At 60.2% G+C, this 18,483-nt stretch overlaps 1 protein-coding gene across 7 annotated transcripts in view; it reads right to left on the bottom strand.

Annotated features, from left to right (window-relative positions):
* Positions 1 to 11,201: 11,201 nt before the first annotated feature.
* TPCN2 (two pore segment channel 2) overlaps positions 11,202 to 18,483 on the bottom strand; it is a 31,699-nt gene continuing 24,417 nt past the window's right edge. For 2 of the 7 annotated variants that reach the window (XR_004351045.1, XR_004351044.1), the window contains 3 exons: positions 17,813 to 17,912; positions 16,423 to 16,556; positions 15,706 to 15,777 (listed from right to left, as the gene is read on the bottom strand). Coding sequence is in view for 4 of the 7 variants with exons in the window: in XM_032639572.1 (XP_032495463.1) it covers positions 12,186 to 12,264; positions 12,758 to 12,852; positions 13,228 to 13,309; positions 13,652 to 13,734; positions 13,817 to 13,898; positions 14,414 to 14,487; positions 15,706 to 15,777; positions 17,639 to 17,912 (841 nt within the window). In the remaining 3 variants the exon portion in view is untranslated. Of the gene's footprint in view, positions 12,265 to 12,757; positions 12,853 to 13,227; positions 13,899 to 14,413; positions 14,488 to 15,705; positions 15,778 to 16,422; positions 16,557 to 17,638; positions 17,913 to 18,483 lie in introns of those variants that run through there. The other 5 variants (XM_032639573.1, XM_032639572.1, XM_032639574.1 and 2 more) reach the window with 5 other exon arrangements.

Raw genomic sequence — 18,483 nt, 5'->3', positions numbered from 1 at the left:
GAAGTGCGAGGTCTTTCCAGCCACGACGGAGGGGCCCTCACTGCCCGCCCCCAGCACCCAGACTCTCCCTGCGGGCAGCTGAGGTGGACACCTCCGGTGCCCCTGCGGGGCAGACGGGGCTCCACGGTGCCACCGCAGTGGCCGGCAGGCGGACCCGGCACCGGGGTCACTCCAGACCCACCCAGAGGGGTTCCTGCGGCCAGAGAGGCCCGGGCCACCACGCTGCCCGCAGGACGGCGCCGCCCGCCGAGTGTGGTCACGCCATCCCCCCACCGTCAGGCCAGGGTGCCCTCCGTCGCATAGCCTGAAATTCAGCGGGCGCTTACTGTCGGCCCAGACACGTCACTGCCACCGCTCCGGTCCCCTGGCGTCCCTCAGACCAGCTAAAGCAGTGACAAGTGAGCCCTAAAGGAGGCAGTGCCCGCCAGAGGACGTTCCCGGCACGGGCCTGGGAGCCAGGAAGGCTGCGGGAGGAGGAGACCCTTTGCAGAGAAGGAAGGGGGGAAAGTTCCAGACTGGGGCACCTGGCCCCGGGCTGAGCGGGGCGGCGCTGGAGTTGGGGTGGGGGGTCTAGGCCAGGCCTCCGGGGACCCCCGTCGCTGGAGCTCTGCTGCCCTCCGCTGGCCAGCCCTGGTACTGCGTACATGCCGGGGAGCGTCTCCAGGCGTGTCCTACCTGGCCCTCTACCGGGCCCTGCCTCTGGATGCCCAGGGCCTCTGTCTCCAGCCCCCATCTGTATGCAAGTCACCTGTGGGACCACCAGCCCACTGCCATCAGGGGCAGAGGAAGAACCTGCATTTCCTGTCACCTGAGTGTCTGGTGGATTGACAAGGTGCCCGCTCCAGGCTCACAGGCAGCCCTTCCATCCTATCTCGCACACCGGGCAACTAAGGCCAGAGGAGAGAAAGGGCCCCGTCACAGAGCAGGGTCCTACTGGGCTGGGGTCAAGCCCTGGCCTGTGTGACCTCCAAGCCAGATGGTCACCTGTGCTCTGCTGTGGGTCAGCAAATCTCCCACTCAGTCAGTGGGCCTCCTGGGAGGTCCCCTAGACCCCTGTGGCTTATGGGGCCACACTAGGATGGCTGGTAGCCCACGGGTGTCTGGAACGCCCACCTCCATCGCGCAGCCGCAGGCCTGACACGTCGACCCATTGCCTTAGGGCCCAGGGCAGGCTGTGTGGATTGTTCCCGTGGTACCTGGACCCCGAAAGTCACAACGTACATCTTCTTCCCGGCTCACCCAGGCTCACCCTTGGGGCCAGACCCAGGCTGCTTGGGCCTAGATGTGTCCCAGAAGTTGCTCTGGGTCACCTCCCTAAGAACAGCGGGAAACAGGACAGAGTATCATCTGTTTTGCTTTTTTCCCTTGAGCACTGGCCCCACTGGACGGGTCTGGGCCACCTGGAGCCTGTGATCCGAGGTCTCAAGGAGCTTAGCAAAAAAGAAGAGCTGCAGCCGCTTCGCACATTGTCAGGGGCTGCATGAGTGTCCTGGGGTGGCCGTGACGAAGTATCACGAACGGCGCTTTGGGCACTCCTCCCAAAGGCTCTAGGGGAGGGTCCTTCCTCCAGGGGCTCCAGGCTTCCCTGTGCTTGTGGCCACACCCCTCCAGCCTTGCTTCCGTGGCCACGTGGCCTCTCCTCCATGTGTCTCTGCGTCCTCTCCTCTCCTTGTACAGACACCTCATCCTGTCCAGGGTCCACCTTCAATCCAGGGTGGCTTCATCTCAAGATCCTTAACACAATCACATCTGCAAAGACTATTTCCATATTAGCGCACCTTCCCAGGTACCAGGGGTAAGGACTCAGACATATATTTTGGGAGGGGTCACCACTGACTTCCCTACAGTGGTGCCAGGGAAGGGAACAACCCCAGTGGCTCCCAGAGTCCTGCCCCTAGCCAGCAGCAAAAGCATCCCCTAGGAACTGGTTAGAAATGCAAATTCCCAGGCCCATCTCCCCAGGCCTGCTGAATCAGAAACTCCAGGGTGGAGCCCAGCAAGCTGTGTTCTGTAAGCCTTCCAGGCGTCCTGAGATGTGCTCAAGTTTGGGGACCACCTAAATTATTCCAGAAAACATCCCTTCCTGCCTCACTAACCCATACGCACAAGAGCCCTGCTTGGGGCTGCACTGGGTGCCACGTTTACTGGGACTCATTTTACTTATTAGGATTGAGGAGACATGAGACATGTCGTTCCCAGGCCCACACCCACCTGTGACTTAGGGGTGGGGTCAGTGGTGGAACAGAGAGAAAGGGCAGTAGGAACTGGGGAGGGGGTTCATTCCTGCGGGGGGACCAGAGAGGTCTCCCGGCAGAGGGGGCTGGGCCAGCCCCCCACCAGCCACGGCCAACATCAGAACTGAGCTACTTTTCACCATCCTAATTCAGCGACCGCGGGGAAGAATCCTGCCACGGTTCCACCTGTGAACGTGCATGGGAAAAGTCAAACTCTGAGGGCTTCCCTGGTGGCACAGTGGTTAAGAATCCGCCTGCCAATGCAGGGGACACGGGTTTGAGCCCTGGTCCGGGAAGATCCCACATGCCGCGGAGCAGCTAAGCCCGCGAGCCACAACTACTGAGCCCGCGCGCCACAGCTACTGAAGCCCACGCGCCTAGAGCCCGTGCTCCGCAACAAGAGAAGCCACCGCAATGAGAAGCCTGTGCACCGCAATGAGAGTAGCCCCCGCTCACCACAGCTGTAGAAAGCCCGCACGCAGCAACAAAGACAAATAAATAAATTTATTTTTTAAAAAATCAAACCCCATTGTGTCATTCCCTTCTATATGAACACAGGCCAGGGTGACGGTAGGACCACCGGCCCGTCATCAGCAGAAACCACAGGCACATTTCTCACTGTGGCCACTTTCACCCATGTCTCGAAACAGGCTGCGGGTCTGCTCTGTCACACGTGGGTCTGTTGCTGTTTTGTTGGCAACTTTTCAATATCGTTTCCTTGCACCCCGTGTTTTTTAGGTTATGTTTTTGGCAGGTGCCCAAGGGACACTGGCATCACGAGGGCTATAGGCTTTAACCCTCTGTCCAATCTAGAACTTTCTAGTTCATTTTAAAGCCGTTTGCCCCTACTTTTCCCACAATCAGGACATAGTATGGAGGGAAGGGTGGGCATTCAGTCCTTTCTTTAAACATCTCTCACGTTCCCGCCATCCAGAGGAAAGACCCACCAGCCCGAGAATTTCTGGGTTTGCCTCTGTGCAGACACACCAGTGGGGGATGCTACACATGATGTTTCCACCTGCACCCAAGAGGCGTGACATCCCAAGGTCGGAGCCCTTTGGACGTAAAAAGTATCGACAAAGGAGAGGGATAAAAACCAGCTCCCCGATTCTTAAGCCCCCTTGTCCATTTGAGACTAGAAAGCGCCCAGAGGGGGAGTAGGTAGGATTTGCACTGCTGTGCTGCACCCCTTCCCCACGTCTGACAACACCGCACCTGTCCTGAGCTCAGGGTCCCCTGGAGGGCTGCACCCCACAACTGGGGACCATGCACTGAGGCCAAAGCAGCATGGCAGCACCCGCAGACTCCAGTCAGCGGGGCCAGGACCACCTGAGGCTTCCCAGGGCCAGGTGTGGGTGATGCGGGAAGGGGAGAGGATGCTGGGATGGAGCCGTTTGAAGACCTGCCCAAAGGGACCCCTGGGAGAACAAGGGTCTCCAGCGGCGAGTGTCACTCCCGGGGACGGGCATGGCACCTGTCACAAGAGGCACTGGACGGGTAGGAGGGACCCAGCAGAGCCCCAAGGAGTCAGCTCTGAACTTGTGGCACCTTCATCCACCCGGGAACCCGTGCCCTTCACCTGGAGCCTCCTCTCCCCTGAGCCCACTGCAGGGCAGGGCCTCCGTCCGCAAATCAGGGAGGAAGAGCCTGGGCGGGAGAAAGCAGTGACCATGTATCGGAGCTCCGGCAGGGACCGCGGGATGTGTCCGGTGGAGCTGGGAGCACCCCAGCCTCCTCCCTCCCCCTTCCCCCTGCTGCACCCTTCTCCAGGCAATGTTGTGGGGCAGAAGAAAGGAGAGCACGAGAGCCTGTGCTCGTCCACATCCTTGGACACAAGGTCCTTCGTGCCTCCTTCCCTTGAATGGTGGGACACCTGTATGGACTTCGGAAACTGACTATCAGAGCCAGAGTTTTACTTTCTTTTTGGTTGTTTTTCTGGTTGGTTGGTTTTGTCTTTTTCTTTTTTCTTTCTCTTTTCCTTTTTTTTCTTTTGGCCGTACCATGCGACATGCGGGATCTTCCCCGACCAGGGATCAAACCCGTGCCCCCTGCAGTGGGAGCGCGGAGTCTGAACCACTGGACTGCCAGGGAAGTCCTATTTCTTTCTGTTTTACGTTAAGAACCTGTGAAATTTTGGAGAGGCTAAATTGACCGTGTGTCCTGGGTGTGCCTCACGACCCCGTCTGTGTCCAGGGCTGGACCCTGTCTTTCTCCTAAGTGAGAAAGGGAGCTCGTGAAAGCTCACAGGTGGGGCGGGTGAAACTCCCAGACAGAGGGAGCCTACTGGTCTCAGTGACCCAGCCCAGGGGCCTGGACTCTGTCCCCAGGTGGAGGAGGGGGGGCTGACGGGGCCTCTGAGGATGCTCCTAAACGTCCAAGTACAGGTGATACACTAGGTATCGCCGGGTACCCGGCACTGGGCCGGGGGAGGGGAGAGGGATCCCCAACGAAAGGTTCAGCCCTTCCAGGTGGGGCCCACCCAGAGCCCCTCCCTGCCTCAGCCACTGCCAAGCTCAGGGTGACAAGGTGCTCGCCGAGTGGCCCGTTGACAGCTGAGGACATGAGTACAGAGAAGCCAGTGGTCCACTAAGACCCACTGTCATTGTGGTCGAGCCAAGGGCTGGAAACCCAGGAGCCAACACATGAGAAATTCATGGCCACAGCCGTGAGGACAGCAGGCTGAGAGAGCACCTGGCCTCCGAGACAGCCCGGGGCTCATACTCGGCCTTGCCACCTGTGGGCTTGGGCCCCTGAATCTCTTGTGCTTCCGTTTCCCCACTTGCAAGACAAGGACAATGACCCCCACCCACAAAGAGCTCAGAAGTGCTATTTGCACGTGTCTGAAGTGCAAATACTGTACCTGAGCCAGCACAAGGGCTTCCTAGACGTCATTTCTCCAGCCACCCACCCATCTCCTTTTCCAGTGAGGGAACCAGTGCCCAGGAAGGCCAGCCATGCATCCCGGCGTGCAGAAGGCGGGGTGCAGATCCAGGCCTAGATTCCGTGTGCCCTGGGCTACTTTGGATAGTGGCTACGACGGGAGAAAGTCACAAGGAGCCCAGCCTGAGCCCTGAAGGTCACCTCGTCATGCGTGCCACCTCCCACCTCCTGTGGTGACACACGGAGCCCACCAGGGCCTCAGTGACCCTGCCAGTCCTGCAAGTTACACCTGGCGCTGCAGCACTTGCTCTGTGAATTCTCCCACTGATGCACAGGGGGATGGAAACAGAGACAAGCCTGGGCCAGGAGAGGAGGCAACGCCATCACCAGCTGTGTGGCCATGAGCAAGTTACCCAACCTCTCTGTTGCCTCAGTTTCCCCAGCTGTCAGGGGCGCCACAGCTGGGGACTTCTCGGGATTAAACTAGCCAGTGTAAAGTGCTCAGAAAAGCACCTGCAGAGAGCAAGCACTCAAACCGTGGTTTTTATTGTGACTAATTACCACTGTAACTATTATTCTCCTGAGGGTTCCCTTAAGGGAAATAAAATGCTGACGCCTTCCGTGTGCGCTGCTTCACACACTTGAAAGGAGGTGTTTTCACATCCTTACCTCGTGGGGCCCCCACGGTGAGCCCTGAAACATGCAGATGACAAAACCAAGGCTAGGGAGGCTGCTGTGGGTAGGGGCTCATTTCCCTTTTCCCAGAGGCTGCCAGGAAGCTCGGAGCTGGCCTGCAGCAGCAGAAGGTCCTCAGGTGCGTTTGCAGTCCCTTCTCTTCCTCCCGGCCCCGCCTCTTCTGTTTTCACCCCTTTCACTTCTCTCTCCCACTTCTCTTATTGGCTGCCGGCTTGAGTGTGGCTGCCCATGTTTCCTGCTGCCCCGTTTGCATTCTGGTATATAGTGGCCCCCAGGACATATTTGTAGAGCAAATGCTAGTGTTTGACACGGGACTCCTCGTGTCCTCTCCCGCATTAGGTGGTGTGAATAGCTGCGGATTCTTTCACGCACAGATGTTGGCTACGAGCCAGCTACACGCTAAGCTAAGCACTGCAGGCCTTGGGGACAGAGGAGGGAGTGGAAACACCCCACTGTGGGCAGGGGGAGTGCAGGGGGCAGCGTGAGAACACAGGACTGTGGACCTGGGAGCGGGTGGCTGGACCCCCATCTCTCCCCACTTCTAGCCCGGGGGTCCTTGGTGCTATCCCAGCCCACTCCACCCAGCCCACCCGAGACTGGGAGGGGCCCTCAGGGTCCAGCCGGCTCTCCACGGCCAGTCATGCAGTTAGGGCACAGACCCTGAGCCAAGGATGGGCGGCACCATCTGCCTGGACCCTGCTGACCAAGACGTGTGTCCTGGTGAGCTGACATCTTTCCCTGAATCCTCTGCCCAGAGCGGACAGTTTGGGCAATTCTGACCCCCCAGAAAGGAGTCCTTTCATAGCTCCCTCCCAAAACGTTGCTTTTTAAAAATTTACCAACAGCAGCTATGTGTGCTCGTTACATACGTGCTAAAAGAAAGCAAACAAGGGAAGGGGTGGGAAGTTCTCTACCTGTGGTCTCTGGACCGGCAGCAGCATCACCTGGGAACTCTTAGGGATGCAGGTTCCCAGGCCCCCGGATGCTGTGTGGTTGGGGCCCAGGACTGGTGTTAACAAGCCCTCCTCCAGGGCATTCTGGGGCTCCCGCAGGTCAGAGCCAATGGCAGAGACTCCTGCCCGACGCTCAGCCCTCAGCCGGCAACAGGCTTCAGCAACGGGTGCGGCTGTAGAATGGCCTCGGCCGTGGATTCTGCTGTCAGCAGCTCCCGTATCCCCACACGTCTTCCTGCCCGTTAACTGCGATGAAAAAGCAAAGGCCAGGCAGGTCTGGCTCACCTGGCGACAGGTGTGGCAGGGCCCAGGCACGGATTAGCCAACTGCTGTTGGACCCGGGGCAGCAGCCGGGCCGCCCAGGTCCTGCAGGTGTGGGCCGGCCGCCCTGGGGCGGCTCCGATTGTGTTTCCCAGGAGAATAGCTCGGCCGAACGTGATCAGAGGGCCGGGGGAATGCAGCATCTGCCGGCCACTTTGATGTGAGGGGCGTTGTGAGCCCCACGCCCCCTTCTTTGGTTTTTAAGAGTGGTACAGCGCGCCTGCCTTCCGCCTTTTTGTTTTAAGCGAGGAATTGTTCTCGTGTTTTAATCAGAACCACCAATTATCAGCAAGGCACGAAACCAAACCCTGGCTGTTTTGGTGGAAGACAAGATTCGGAGGAGACCACATGAAAGACCCACACCCGCTTGTTGGGACTCCGCTCCAAGGTTCCACCGACAGATCGGGCCCCGGGCCTGGACCCTGCCCGGCTGCCAGGGCTGGGGGGCGGCACGTGGGAGGGGGCCCGGGAAGGGACCTCAGTGGCCTCTGTTGCTCCCACGAGGAACCTGGGCCTGCGGGGCCGGCAGAAACCCCCCACACAGATGCTGCTGGCCGCCTCTAGGGCGCACAGAACCCCCCAGCCTGCCCCATGCCCCCGCTGCTGCCCACTGCCCTCGTCCAGGGGGCCACGCCTGTCCCCCACTCAAAGCCAAGGCTACAGCCACTCCCCTTCTCACCCCTGCGTCCCTGGATCTTCCCCACAGTCCACACAATTCCTCCCACGTAAATAACCAACGCTGTCTCGACCCCCCTGCCTTCCAACCATCGCTCTCATGTCTCTGCTCTCTTGGCAACAAAATTCCCAGGGGGAGCTGCCCATTCCCTGTGTCTTCAACTCCCCTCCTCTTGTGCTCTTCCATTATTACATTTTAATATATTACATTTTGGTATGTACAAAAGAATATACGGTAAGTCCCCCTACATACGAACGAGTTCCATTACGAGAGCGCATTCGTAAGTCCAATTTGTTCATGAAGTCCGACGAAGTCAGCCTAGGTACCCAACTAACACAGTCGGCTATATACCACTGCTTTTACGTAGGGGACTTACTGTACGTAAATGTGTGTACATTATAGAGTTTAACTACACACCCATATCACCCAGACGGTCCTTCTCACTCTGCCCCCGTCTCCGCAGCGCTGACCCCTCTGCTGGATTACAGGCTGCCCGTGTTTCACTTTCCAGTAATCCTACTGCCATTGTGTACATGCCCACGCTGTAGGGTTTAAGTGTGGTTTTGAATTTTATAAATAATACGGTGCCGCACAGAGTCTCCCGGAACTTGCGTTGTTCACTCGACGCCGCGTTTCTAAGACTTGGCCACGTAGTCGTCTGTGGCTGGAGGTCGTCCGTGTTCACCGCGCCTGAATAAACCTCAGCGTCATGTGCCTTCTGTCGGGGACATCTGGGCCGCGTCCATCTCTCCGCAGGGCTCGCTTTGCTCTTTTGGACATTTTACCACCTGGCACAGGCGGGCAGGGGGTTCTCTTGAGTGCGTACCTTGCAGGAGAATAAGGTATGTCGTATTCAACTACAATAAATAAAGCCAAATTGTTCTCCGGACAGATTAAGTCCATTTAAATTTCCTCCAAGTATAGATAAAAGTTCTAATCGTTCAGTTGGTTAGACTTCTTCAATTCTGACCTTGTAGTGACAGTGAAATTATTGCCATGTGGTTTTACTCTGCGTGTCACTGATTACCGGTGAGATGGAGCGTCTCTTCACATACTTGCTGGACTTGGGAGTTTGCTTTTCTGTGAAAAGCCAGTTCAAGCCCATTTCTTTTCACTGGTTTGTCTTTTCCTTGCTAATTTGTAGGCGCTCTATACGTGGTCTAGATACAAGTCCTTCATCAGTTATATCTGTTACAAATACCTTCTCCCAGGTTGTGCCTGGCCTACCTTATGGCCTCTTTTCTTTTTCTTTTATTTACTTGGCTGCGTCAGGTCTTAGTTGCGGCACGCGGGATCTCAGCGGCTTCTCTCTGTTGTGGGCAGCCCCGGGCCCAAGGTCCAGGCCACGGGCACCCACACCACCCCGCCCCACCGGTGCCCCTGTGCTGCCCCACAGCCCTGCCCTCCCGCTCCAGCCATGCTCCCAGGTGGGTGCCAACCCCTTCCCCCTCCCCCCGGGCCTGCCCCCCCAACCAGGCCGGCTGTCTCCAACCTACTTCCTGCCAACACCCAGCCCAGGGCTCCCCGGTCCCTGAAGACACAGGCCCCGCCTCACCCCCTAACCCAGGGCTCCTCCAGCCACAGCCGCCTCCCAGCCTGCTTCCTTCTGTCTTCATCAGGGCAGACACGGCAGCTCCCGCTGTCCTCGACTCCTGCCACTGTGCTGGGCAATCCCAGGGTCCTACAGGGCTGAGCCCCCTGCACCTGGCACTCAGCCAGAGTGCTGGGGGTGACCAGAGACGCTGCAGCACTGGATACAACAGGAGGCCTCACCAGGGCCGCAAGGGTGCGGTGAGAAACGCGAGCATGTGTTCTCTGTCAAACGCACCTTTGGTGCGGCCGTGATATCCTCCTGAGTTCCACGGAGCGCCTGGCTGGGGACAGAGGACGCCGGCAGCACTGCAAAGCGGGTGACCCCACCAGCCCTGCCCCCCTTAACGAGCAGCCAAGCCCCAGCTCGGCCTTGAATTCGGCCCTACTTCCCATTCAGACAAAGGCTCAGAGGCTGACACCACTTGACACGGGGAACTGACGCAGGGACGGGTGCCCCAGCTTGTGTTCAGAAGGCACCGGCACAGCGGGCACCAGCGGCGGCTTCAGTCGTGCCCCCCACACCCCCCGAGGGCAGAGCCCGCGTCTCCCAGGGCCCAGCGTGGGCTGTCCGGAGTTATCTGCCGCAGGACAGCATAATCCGAGGGGCCTCTCTGCACACAAGACATGGAACGTGGACCCTCTGAGGTGGACCCTCAGCTGGGACCGGCACGAGGACAGGGCAGAGGGCACATCGCCCACAAGAACCAGGCTCACTCTGGGTGGACAAGCTTGCAGCCCAGTGAGGCCGGGCTCCCAGCCTCGGATCACAGGCGGGTCACAGAGGAAGCAGGCCTGCAGGGGGCCTGGGAAAAGCAAGGAGCTGTCCCCTGGGGATCACGAGTCAGGTCAACTGAACCTGAATCCACCACTAGATGGCGCTCAGACCTGGGTGGGGGGTGGACATACAGCCAGAAGGAACAGCAGCTGACCAGACAGGCCTCACACTCGTCCCCAGAAGAGCAGGGCCTTGCTGAGGCAAGCTGGGTATCCACTTCCAAACCATGTTCCATGAGAGCCTCCCCACCCAAAACCAGCCTTCCAGGAAGGCAGCCTGCACAGGGGGACAGGTCTGGGAGAGTCCTGTCTACCTCCACAAAGGTCCCCAAAACCTGAGGAATGCCCACAATTTCAGAAAAACTCCGGGACCAGAAACCCGATGTGCTTGGACACACAAAACGTTACCAGCCGTTAGAAAACCTCAAGCAGTTGGATGTCGTGACATTTTAGAAGTGCCGTTTTTTAGTTAAGCTTTCCTCTCATCCCATTTCCCAGACAAGCTGGGGAAGATTGAGATGACTTCCTGCAGTGGAGTCGGCACCTGTACCCTGATTTCCCCTTCGGTGCCCACAGCAGACATCACTAATAGATCCCAGCACCCCTTCCCATGAAGATTCCAATCCTTCTCAACAAAACCGCCGGGAGCTACCACCAACCACTCGAACTGGCCCTTGAAATGAGAAACCCATTTATCAACCTGGATCGATGGCGGACCAAGTGGCAACGTGGCCTGCCAAGCACTGCTCACTTCCCCCTCCTCCACACCCCAGCCCCCTCTGTCACACACCCTGAGGACACACAAAGTAGGGCCACCGCTGACTTATACATGTCTTTATGCAAATTAGAAAAAGGTGTCCCCCTCCTGGTGTAGACAGTCAATGCCAGGACACACCCTTGCAGCCAGGTACCCTTGTAGAGTGCACAGCCTACACAACCATACCCGGGGTAGCGTTAAGCCCCGACAGTTGTTTTCTTCTTTTCTGTAATGCAAGTACCTGTCTTAAGCTTTGATTGCAGAGGCGTAAACTTCAAACACGGCTATCTCGAATAAACACATTGGCAGCCGCTCGATGAGATAAAGAGCCAGGCCACCTTCCTCCACCGAGGCTCCTTTATTTTAGAAATCTTGGTTGAGTTTGATAACTGACCATTTGGACCACATTTTTTTTTTTTCTTCCTTGGCTTTAAATTCCTGCTCTTATGTTTTAAATTCACCAATAAAGAGTGAGCCCCTGAAACCCTCGACCCCAACAAAAGCATAACCCCAGGCCCACACTCTCTCTCTCTCTCTACCCGAGACCTCACTGTGTGGCCGCAGGTGTACTATGTAATTTCCAGGTCTCGTAAGTAATAAACCTTTATTTTTTCAAAGTTTCCTGACGGTGGTTGCTGAAAGCCATCTTGCTAACACAGTACGAACCACAAGGGCTGGTCCAACCACAGCACTGGCTTCTGACAGGCTGAGACCGGGTGGCCCCGTTCCAGAGAAGCACAGTCGTGTCGGAATAAGGATGACCACCTCCTTCTTTGCAAGACTTATTGATGAAGATGACTGGCGTTCTCACCCATAAAGAAACGCACCCAATCGCACTCACACGAGTCATAAAACAATAAAACACAGTCCAGATTCTTATCATGTAAAACCAGGATCCCAAGCTTAACGCCCTGGAAAGCTGCCGGTTGGCCTGTGCGGGCCCCACGTGGGCCTCTGGTCCCTGAAGGCCACCAGCAGTGAAGGCACCACGGAAATTCCAGGGCCCAGGGTGAGGGCCACTGCATCTCCCTCCCAGTCACCCTCTTTCAATATTTAGAAAAATAAGTCTCAGGGAAGCAGCTTATAAAAAGAAAGTGGCATGGACAGCGCCTGAGGGGCCGCGGAGGTGGTCCAGCTCGGCTGCAAACCAGGGCCTGCGTGTGTCCCAGCGTCGGCACGCACGGTGGCTCTACCCAAGGGAGAAGCCTCTCCAGTGGGCCGCGGCCGCCTCCTCCCCCGGCCGGCGCCCATCCCGAGGCCGCATCGGCTGCCACCGCCCCAGCCAGGAAGGCGTCTGGACGTCACCTGCACAGCTGCAGGTGCGGGTGGTGGCTCAGCTTCTCCGCCAGCTCTTCCTCCGTGGGCTCCTCCAGGACATCCCTGCGGGATCAGGGACAGGATGGATGGGGAGCCCTGGGCACCTCCAGAGGAGCAGGGAGCAGAGCTGATGCAAGCAGCCCCGTCAGTGCTCGGGACGAGGGGCCCCTCGGAACCACCCCCCGGGGACTCAGGTCCACCTCTGGGATGCTTACGTGGCGTCCCTCAAAGCCCGGGAGGACACCTCTCCGCGTGGCTGTAACACAGCAAACGCAGTTTGACCACCCGGGGCTGACTCTGGGACGGCTGTCACTTCTCTGCACCAGCAGAGGGACAATCTCCAGGTTACCATGGAGAAGAGAAGGGCGAGGCTTCCTCGGGCCACCTGTCTACACCCACCAACAGAATCACCTGGAGACCAACGGAACCTGAGGGTGCTTCCCGAAAGATGCTCACCGGAGAGCAGGACAGAGGCCCGGCCCCGCAGCAGGAGCAGAGGCAGACCCCGGGCTCGTGGGGACCAACCGCCCGCCCACTGCCTCCCCGCTCCACGCACCTGAACAGGAGCTCCACGGTCACCTCAGAGGTGGCCCCTAGGTCCCCCGTGAGGGACTGCAGGTGACTGCGGCGGTCCCACTTGTGAAGGAAGTTCTGGCAAGAGGGAGGGAGGGACGGGTGGCCAGTAGGCGTGGGCCCTGCGTGGAACCAGCCTTGTCCCCCTACCCCAATCCCACAGTGTCGGCCTGGCTGAGAAGTCCACCCTGGACACCAGGATCCAAGGCCACCAGCTCCTACGGGAGCAGATGCCTGAGAGCCCTCCTCCAGCCCCCCTCCCACTGGTCAAAGGTCAGGAGCATTCCAAGAGGCCCCCAGCAGCCAGGGCGAGCAGCCCCAAGGGAGGACGGAGCCTGAATCCACCAGGGCTGCCGGAACCCAGCACGGCCTCTTTGGACCAAGTTCCGGGTGGGCCCCCATCAGCAAGTTAGCAACTCCGACTGAGAAGAGCCCGGGCAGGGTCGCCGATACCTCCAGAATCAGAGCCAGGAACAGGTTGACCCAGATGACGGACGACACCAGCCACCACAACACGAAATAGATCTTGGACCACCTGCGGAGAACAAGGAGGCCACCGGGGCCGCCCGTGGGCCGAGCGCGTCTGCTCCCCAGACCCTGCTGCCCCGCCTGTGCCATCGCTGCTCCCGCCCTCGAGCTGGCCCAGCCTGGCCTTCACGGGCGCTCGGCCAGCGGCCGGGCGGCACGGCCGGCGCGAGCGGGAGCCGGTCTGAGCTCTGCAAGCTCCAGGCTGATCCCCGTCACCCCGCGAGCCCCGCTGTCACGGCCCCCAGAAGCCACCTGCTCCTGTACGCGCCCCGCCATCCCCGGGAGGCGCAGACCCCGGTGCGCACCCCACGCAGAGCCGCGGCCGGGGCCGCCAGGACGGGTCACTCACGGGCCTGCGTAGCGCCGGAAGGCGTCCAGGAACACCTGCCAGTTGTTCACGACCATCACGTCCCACAGAGTGACCAGGGCGGCCTGTGGGGCGGCAGACGCAGGGTCCAGGAGGCCGTGGGAGGTGGAGGCGGGGGTCCCGAGGGGCGGGGGGCACACGACTCACGGCAAAGTCGTCAAAGTTGTTGGTCCAGTACTCCAGCTGTTCGAAGCTCCCGCAGGGCGCGGAGCCGTTGTCAGGGGCCAGGCTGGGGGGGCACAAGCCGGGTCGGTGGGAGGCGGGGGCAGGACACACACCCGGGTGCCCTGGCACCGCCGCGGCCCCTGCTTGGCGTGGACCCAGCTGGGCCCCTGGGGAAGCGGGGGAAAGGGGAGATGGCCCCCGACCTCGGAGGTGCTGAGTGCGGCGAGGAGGCCAACGCTGTGGACACACACGGCCAGCGGCCGGCCCGGGGGGGCCCTCGGCCCTACACTTCAGGCCTGGCCCTGGACGCCCCCGCTGCCGGCGCGCGGCCTGGCCTGCAGGCCCAGAAAGGGGCACGGCTGGGGGCTCTGAGCCGGCACGGGAAACACCCTCAGTGCAGGCTCGAGGGAGGGCTTCGGTGAGGGGCGGGCGGGTGGAGAGGCCAAGGAAGAAAGGGGCCTCCTGGCTCCCTCCTGGGGAGCTGCGTCTCACCCCTCCACCCCCCCGCCCGGCCCTGTCACCCGCGGCTCCAGCGCCCCCAGAGGCGGGGCGCTCTCTGCACCTCGGAGCCCCCCTCACCTGCTGTTTCCAGGAGCCACGATGACACCTCGGAACAGAATGATGCCAATGATGGCAAAGACGTAGTAGACCACCTAGGGAGGCAGGTGGGGCCTGTCAGCACCCCCCGGGGGGACCCCCGCAAAGCCAGGCTGAGGCCTGCGAGGGCGGCATGCCAGCAGGGATTCCCAACTGCAGGCACTGCCGGCCTTCCCGGAACACTGGGGCTCCCAGGCACCTGCACCAGAGGGAAGCGGGGAGGAGCCCCTGTGGGCAGAGCCCCAAGATAAACCGGGGGCCCAGGCATAAGAACGGAGGCTGTCCACCCCTCCTCAGGGCTGGTATGGCAGGAAGAGGGTTCCACTGAGAACAGGGCAGCGAGGGCCAGGGGACGGTGTGCCATGGAAGGGTGACCGGGGGCTGGCCAGGTCCCTCCAGAGAAGTCCCACCACTCTCCCCGCATCCATCAGGAGACGTCTGAGCACACCACTGGGCAGCCTTGTGCCACAGTCAGAGAAGGGGCTGCTGGCCGCCCCTGACCTGTCCCCAGCATGCCTGGTGGTGGGGGAGGGGTGCAGGGAAGAGGCACACACCCCAGGCTAACCCAGCCCCCCTCTGGGCCTCAGTTTCCTCCACTGTGCAAATAGGGGTCTGGGGGGCAGTGCCCGAAGCAAGGTGCCACCTCTAGCATCCCATGACAGCCCAGAGCACCACAGGAGCCCCCTTACTGTCCAAAACAAGAAGCAGCAGGGCCTTGTCACCTTCCCTCCTGCCCTCCAGGCCTCATGCCTGTAGCAGCACCCAGGGCCCCTGCTCACCGGGCCCTGCCCCGCCTGGGCCACAGGGTAGAGTCAACAGCGGCGGCAGGGGAAGGGCTGACCCCAGGGGTGGCGGGGGGACATCACGGCTCTCTCAGCAAAAGTGACTGTGAGTTCCCCAAATCCCTCTGAGCAAGGATGGTTGACCAAACCCCACCGGGGGCTCTGTGGGCCCTGAGGGGTCCCTGGTGCCTCTTACATCCTTCATCTTCTCAGTGTGGCCCCTGGCCCAGGACACAGGAGGGATTCAGAAGTGACCAAGGGGATCTCCGGCTCGGGAAGGGGTGTGGTCAGGCAGCGCCTCCAGCCAGACCAGCCCTGAGCTCCTCTCTCTGGCTTCCTGCCCCACCCTGTGCTTCCTGGGCCCTGGTCACCCGCTCCCCTAACACAGGGACCCTCCTTCCGAAGGCCACCAGCCTCCTGTTGTGCCCTGGCTCCCCATCCAACAGTCCAGCTCCGCTCCCCCGAGGGGCCAGCGCAGGCAGCTAGACTCACCGCCAGGATCCCGCCGAAAGCCCGCATGTTTCTGATCAGGTCCAGGATGGTACTAGCCACCACAGCCATCAGCTGAGACGGGGAGAAAGCACAGACCCAAGTTCCTCCTGGTCCCACTGAGGTGACACCAACCCGCCCACCACCCAACGCTGACCTAGAAAGAGGAGACTGGTGACTTCCCAACCCACACACCTGTACACAAACCCCTCAGGCATCCAGACACACCTCACCTGTACGCACACCTGAACACACCCACAGCCCCCATACACACCTGTACACACACACCCAAGGCCTCACACACACACCTGTACAAACACCCACGGCCACCCATACATGCCTCACCTGTACACATACCTGTACACACACCCACAGGCCCCGTACACACCTGTACACACACACCCAAGGCCTCACACACACACCTGTACAAACACCCACGGCCACCCATACATGCCTCACCTGTACACATAGCTGTACACACACCCACAGGCCCCATACACACCTGTATACCCACACCTGTACACACACCCCACAGCTACCCATACACACCTCACCTGTACACGCACCTGTACACACCCACAGGCCCCCATACATACCTGTATACCTATACCTGTGCACACACACGCTCACACCTCTGTGCCCACCCATACACACTCACACTTGTATATACCCACCCACCCAGATGCATATACCCCCTTCCCTGCAGATACCTCCACCCACCCAGCCTCAGATGGGTCTAAGTCCAAGACCCTCGGTGAAGCCATGGTGCGCAGGGCCTCGGCCCACACTGCCCACCAACCCACTAAGGCTGGGTCAGCTCGTCCCTGGTCTGGAGGCTCCTAAGAAATGCCGACCTGGAGATGGCCAGTCAGCCCCGGGTGATAGGGTTTGAGATGGGGCCTCAGAGACCCCATCAGGAACCCTGCTACAGGCTACCCCGAGCCCCGGAGAAGGGCTTTCCAAGCAGCCTGGTTACCCCACCTGGTAAGTTAGGAGAACACAGCGCTGGATGGTAGCAGGCGGGACCATGCTGTACGTGTGTGCACGTATGTACGTGCATGTGGGCACGTGTGTACAGGTGATCACGCATGTGTGTGTGTATATACAGTCGCGCTTGTATACGCGTATATTGTGTGCGCTGTAGTTTGTGTGATTACATGCACGTGTGTGTACAATGTGTGCTTCCACACACACGTCGCTGTGTGCACGTGTACCTGTGAGATGACGCGTGTGGTTGTGTGGATGTGTGATTACGTGTGTGTGTGTGTAACTGTATGTGTGCTTGTGGGGCTGTGTGTGTGATTACATGCCCGCGTACACTATGTGCACAGGTGTGTGTGTGTGTGTGTGTGTGTGTGTGTGTGTATGAAGGCCTCAGGGCAGCAGCCCCCCTCTGCACCCAGGACCCCCGAGCCACCTTCAGATGGGAAATACCCCTGGGTGACAGGTCACTCCCCTGACAGGCCAGGAGCACAGCTTGGTAGGAAGGACAGACGTGGACAGGGGAAGGACCTGGACACTTAGAAACGGGTCAGATGTCCTTGGTTTCTTTTCTCCTGAAAAGTGCTTAGGAAAGCAGACGGGAGCCTCCATGCCAGGCGGGAGCTGGGCCTGAGCACCTGACTGCCGCCTCCCCTCCCCTCCCCTCAAGGTGGGTGTTACTCCGGGTGGGAACATTAAGAGAAACCGAGGCTCAGAGACGGTCACAGGCCGCCCCACTCCTGCTCTGGGGGTCCTGGAAACGAGCACCAGTAGCCACCAGCGGCCCGTGCCGAAGGCCTTTCAGAAAACGCGGGGGAGGCTGGGAGCACACCAGTTCCTTGCAAAGGTCAGGGACCCCAAGGAGCACGAGGGCCACGCCTGCAACTGGCCGACACGGTGTCCCGCCTGCACCCCCTCGCTGTCCTCACACCACAAAGCAGGGCTGGACACTCACACTTCCAACCGCCACCGGCATGGCCCAGCCGCAGTGCAGGGCGGGGCCGCGGCCCGAAGGGCCCCAGGTGGCGGGGGCAGGTGGGCAGGGTGGACAGTGCTCGGCCCGGTCCCTGCCCGCCTGGCACACCCACTCCCAGGGCAAGGCCACGGCGTGCGCAGGCGGGGGCGGTACCTCCATGCTGGGAATGACGCGCAAGAAACGGAAGGCTATGAGCACGTTCACCAGCCGAGTCACATCCCACAGCGACAGCAGGCCCAGCGCCTCCGGCTTCCTGCGGAGACACATGGAGACGGGCTGGAGGAGGCCGGGAGGCCAGCGAGGGGCAGACGGGAGACACGTGGTCCAGAGACAGAGACGCAGGGACTCAGAGAGAGCCACAGAAGTGCCGGGAACGCGCCCCGTAGCCAACGCCAACCGGAAAAGCTCCATCGTGACAGGAGGGCAGGGCCTGAGCCGCCCACGCCTGCAGCCCCAGGGCGGTCACGGCAACACCTTCCAGGGCACAGCCCGCCGCAGTGCCGCAGGGCTACCCAACCCCCGTCCTACACGGGAGAACACTGAGGTTCCGGACGCCCAGCTCAGGTCCCAGCAGAGCTGGGAGAGGTGGGGCCCCGACCCATCCCCTATCCTCTGACCCCGTTCCCTAACCTCTGAGCCATCCCGAGCCCTGACCCCGTCCCCTTGGTGTCTCTCATGGCCTTACTGGCCTCTCATTTCTATTTAAATTTAAACCCATTCTCACCCAAGATGTTACCCCCCGACCCCAGCTCACCCCGCCTCCCCAGTGCGGGTTTTAGTGCACTTGAGAAACAAGGTGAGCCGGCCCCAAGGTGCCGGGCGGT

The sequence above is a fragment of the Phocoena sinus genome, chromosome 8, assembly GCF_008692025.1.
Source record: "Phocoena sinus isolate mPhoSin1 chromosome 8, mPhoSin1.pri, whole genome shotgun sequence".
Taxonomy (NCBI): domain Eukaryota; kingdom Metazoa; phylum Chordata; class Mammalia; order Artiodactyla; family Phocoenidae; genus Phocoena; species Phocoena sinus.
This window is presented reverse-complemented; position numbering and strand designations above follow the sequence as displayed.